The following is a 4,111-nucleotide window of genomic DNA, read 5'->3' as shown; positions in this document are numbered from 1 at the left end:
ACTTAAAAACATTTCAGATTAAGAATAAATCTATTTGTTTGGATTTACAATAATCCATTTACCCATTTAATAATTTATAAATAATGAAGAAAATAAAACAAAAGAAAGAGTAAATTTAGTCTAAATTTTGGCGCTGAGAAAACATCACCTCGCGCCAAAATCCGAATCCAAAATTTCAATAAAAAAAATTTCGCTCCTAATATTCATCATATGTACAGCCAGATTTCCATTTCCCCCGGTATTCCAATATCCATTTTTTTGAGTTATCTCAACAAATTCAAACCTGGTTTTTTCTTCCTTTTGCATTTTACTGCTTGTAAATCTAGACTGAAGCTGAAGGAGGTGAAAACAATTCCAAAGATGGCCAAAACGGTGAGCCCAGATGCGATATCTACGATTCTTGCTAACCCGTGTCCTGATTCTACGTCAGATTTGCCGGAAATTATCATACAAGTTGTCGATCTGAAGCCTACCGGGTCGAAATACATGTACGTTTTTTGTAATCTCCCAGCATTTTATTTGATCAAGAAAATGAAATTTATGTCATGGATGGACAGATTTATGCATTACTAAAATAGTCTCTTTCTGTGTATCTGATTCATTTGCTGTTTTCATCGATTTTTCGTGTATAATGACGGAAAGAAATCAGATTGTCACTCGTCACTATATAGTGGTACAAGATTCTTAAAATTTCCGAGTTCATTTCGATGAATTTCATGAAATATTTCCGAAGTAATCATTTATGAAGTTCTATGTGGTGTTATACAAATATTTTGATGCTCGATTCGTCTTTTACAGATGCGGGTATTTTTCTTCGACGGAATCTGAAAGAGGAAATAAAACCTTGTTTTTGTTGAATAATTCAGGTTTATGGCGAGTGATGGTAAGAAGAAGGTGAGGGCACTGTTGCAGTCGACTTTATCATCGGAAGTAACCTCTGGGAACATTCAGAATCTGGGTCTCATTCGCATTCTTGATTACACTCTGAACGACATCCCAACAAAGAACGAAAAGTAATTTTCTTTCTGATACTCTTATTCTGCTAAATCTCATTCGACATATCTTAAACAGGTACAACATGTGATATATTTTAGGTTCTTGATTGTATCAAAATGCGAGTCTGTATGTCCAGCGCTTGAGTCAGAGTACAAGTCAGAAGTGAAATCTGAGGAAACTGAGATGGTGTTGAAGCCTGAGCAGGAGATTCATGTCAAGAATGAAGTAAAGAGTGAGAGTACCGGCATTGTGTTGAAGCCTAAGCAAGAAATTGTGGCTAAATCAGCTCATCAAATAGTTCAAGAACAACATGGAAAGTAAGTAGATGGTTTCATAATTTGCAACAATGGAATGCATAAATATCGCGATTAATGACATTTTTGGTGATTTGATATCATGAGTTTCAACTTTCAAGTGTTTCAATGTTCTTATATGTGATTGATGACAGTATGGCACCTGCTGCACGGTTGTCCATGACTAGGAGAATTCATCCGCTTGTGTCCTTGAATCCATATCAGGGTAATTGGACCATAAAGGTCCGTGTCACCAGCAAAGGAAACATGCGTTCTTACAAGAATGCTAGAGGAGAAGGTTGTGTGTTTAATGTAGAGTTGACAGATGAAGATGTAAGTGGACGGTTTATGTTTTTAAATGTGTCAAATATTAATCTTTATCATTTGTTTCATTCTGATTGAGATGTTGAATTGCCTTGATATGGTTCAGGGAACACAAATACAAGCAACGATGTTCAACGAGGCAGCCCGGAAGTTCTATGATAAGTTTCAGATGGGGAAGGTCTATTTTATATCGAAGGGCACATTGAAAGTTGCCAACAAGCAATTCAAAACTGTACCAAATGATTATGAAATGACCTTGAATGAAAATTCTGAAGTCGAGGAAGTCTTCAATGAGGCAGCTTTTATTCCTGAAACAAAATTCAATTTTGTCCCCATTGATGAACTAGGCCCATATGTCCATGGAAGAGAACTTGTGGGTAGGTGTTCTCTATACAATAACTCGATGAGGCCTTTCCCTTTATTTAGGAAACCTAACTTGAAATCGACCTCTTTTCACAGATGTAATTGGTGTTGTCCAAGATGTATCTCCTACAATGAGCATTCGGAGGAAAAGTAACAATGAGTCGGTGCCAAAGCGTGATATAACAATTGCTGATGAGACGTATGGCAACATTGTTTTTGTATTAGTGATTTTAGTATAGTTCAATTGCAGTTGAAAACTGATGAATTTTAAATAATATTTGCAGGAAAAAGACCGTAGTGGTGTCTCTTTGGAATGATCTTGCCACAAATGTTGGACAGGAACTGCTGGATATTGCAGATAAATCTCCTATTGTTGCGATAAAATCTCTGAAAGTTGGAGATTTCCAGGGTAATTATAATATTGTATTTACACACAACGTATGAAACTGAATACTTATAATGTCAGCTGAACAATGCTTTTCTATACCAATTCAGGAGTATCATTGTCAACATTGAGCAAAAGCGTTTTAGTAGTCAATCCAGCAACACCGGAAGCCAAAAAGTTGAGATCTTGGTAAATCAATGTTCATGAAATGCAAAATTTTCAGCCTTTACCTCTCTTTGTGTCTACATGTTTTGAATATGTTCTTGTTGTAATGTTCTCCAGGTTTGAATCTGAAGGTAGAGAAACACCTATGGCCTCTGTAGGTTCTGGTTTAAGCCCTTCCTCGAAAGGTGGAGTGCGTTCTATGTACTCTGACCGGGTCTCTTTGGCTCATATTACTAATAACCCCTTGTTGGGTGAGGATAAGGTAATATTTAAACAAATTATGATGTAAATAATTAAAAATTGAGTGTATTTAATCTTCCATGGCAAAAACATGATTGAACTCCATGGTTAATTTTAAGGAACACAACAGATTTTTGTATGCATTCACTATATTAATTTATCTGTTCCTTGTTCACAGCCCGTATTTTTCTGCATCAAAGCGTACATAAGCTCTATCAAACCCGACCAAACAATGTGGTATCGGGCTTGCAAGACATGTAACAAGAAAGTTACCGAAGCTGTTGGTTCGGGCTATTGGTGTGAAGGATGCCAAAAAAATGAAGAAGAGTGCAGTTTAAGGTTTGTTTAACTTGCAACATGACATCTACTTTGAACTATCAGTCAACAATGTTTACAACATATATCTAATCTGTCCTTGTCTCATTGCAGATACATAATGGCAGTAAAAGTTTCCGATGCGAGCGGTGAAGCCTATCTATCTGTGTTCAATGATCAAGCAGAAATGTTACTTGGATGCTCAGCAGATGAGCTAAATGCATTGAAATCTCAGGTTAGCACTATGCTACCCCCTTTTCCAATTTCCCATTTATGCAGCTGTTGACGTGCTGGCTAATTTCTTGATTTAATAAAATATCAGGATGAAGGCAGTTCTTATCAGATGAAACTGAAAGAAGTTACATGGGTTCCTCACCTTTTCCGAGTTAGTGTTACACCACATGAGTATAACAACGAGAAGAGGCAGAGGATAACTGTTAAAGCTGTTGCGCCTATTGATTACGTAGCTGAATCCAATCATTTGCTTGAAGAAATATCAAAGATGAAAGTTTCTAAATAGAATGACTGAGATTTTGTTGATTATGCTGTTAAATTGGATCTTTGATTTTATATCGAATAGGCCCGTCGGCATATTGCTTTTCTGATAGGATGATGTTTCGATGATCATTTAGAATGCCGGCAGAAAATTCTCTTTGAGAGTTTTATCCGAGTAAAGCCTACTACTTTCAACTTAAATCAGTGATGCTAACAATATTTCATTGTTTTCTCATCAAATTATTGGTTGGCCTCATTGTTTAGTCATGTCTTGTTAAAGGAAAAAGCATACGTGTGATATATTATATTTTAACACTGGTCTCTTCTCTAAAACCGAAAGCCAATGAAGATCGAGAATATGAAAAGGAAAAAGAATTCAAATTTAACTCCTAAGATGATTGTAACACAAATTTTTCGTCGAAAAAAGATTATAACACTCAAGCTAGGGATAGCAACGAGGCCGAGGTGGAGGTGGGGTGAGTTTGCCATCCCGTTATTGAATTGTATTCTTGTACTCATCCCTGCATCTTTTGGG

General features: G+C 36.4%; 1 protein-coding gene across 1 annotated transcript; it reads left to right on the top strand.

Moving 5' to 3' along the window:
- Window positions 1–229: 229 nt before the first annotated feature.
- LOC140977493 (replication protein A 70 kDa DNA-binding subunit B-like) lies at window positions 230–3,808 on the top strand. Its single transcript, XM_073442230.1, has 12 exons — window positions 230–488; window positions 867–1,013; window positions 1,095–1,313; window positions 1,445–1,622; window positions 1,720–1,990; window positions 2,073–2,175; window positions 2,261–2,385; window positions 2,472–2,550; window positions 2,644–2,788; window positions 2,945–3,105; window positions 3,196–3,316; window positions 3,404–3,808. The coding sequence occupies exons 1-12, from the start codon at window positions 361–363 to the stop codon at window positions 3,599–3,601; spliced, it is 1,875 nt and encodes a 624-aa protein (XP_073298331.1). The 5' UTR covers window positions 230–360; the 3' UTR covers window positions 3,602–3,808.
- Window positions 3,809–4,111: the final 303 nt, after the last annotated feature.

Source organism: Primulina huaijiensis, chromosome 5, assembly GCF_012295235.1.
Source record: "Primulina huaijiensis isolate GDHJ02 chromosome 5, ASM1229523v2, whole genome shotgun sequence".
Taxonomy (NCBI): Eukaryota; Viridiplantae; Streptophyta; class Magnoliopsida; order Lamiales; family Gesneriaceae; genus Primulina; species Primulina huaijiensis.
This window is presented reverse-complemented; position numbering and strand designations above follow the sequence as displayed.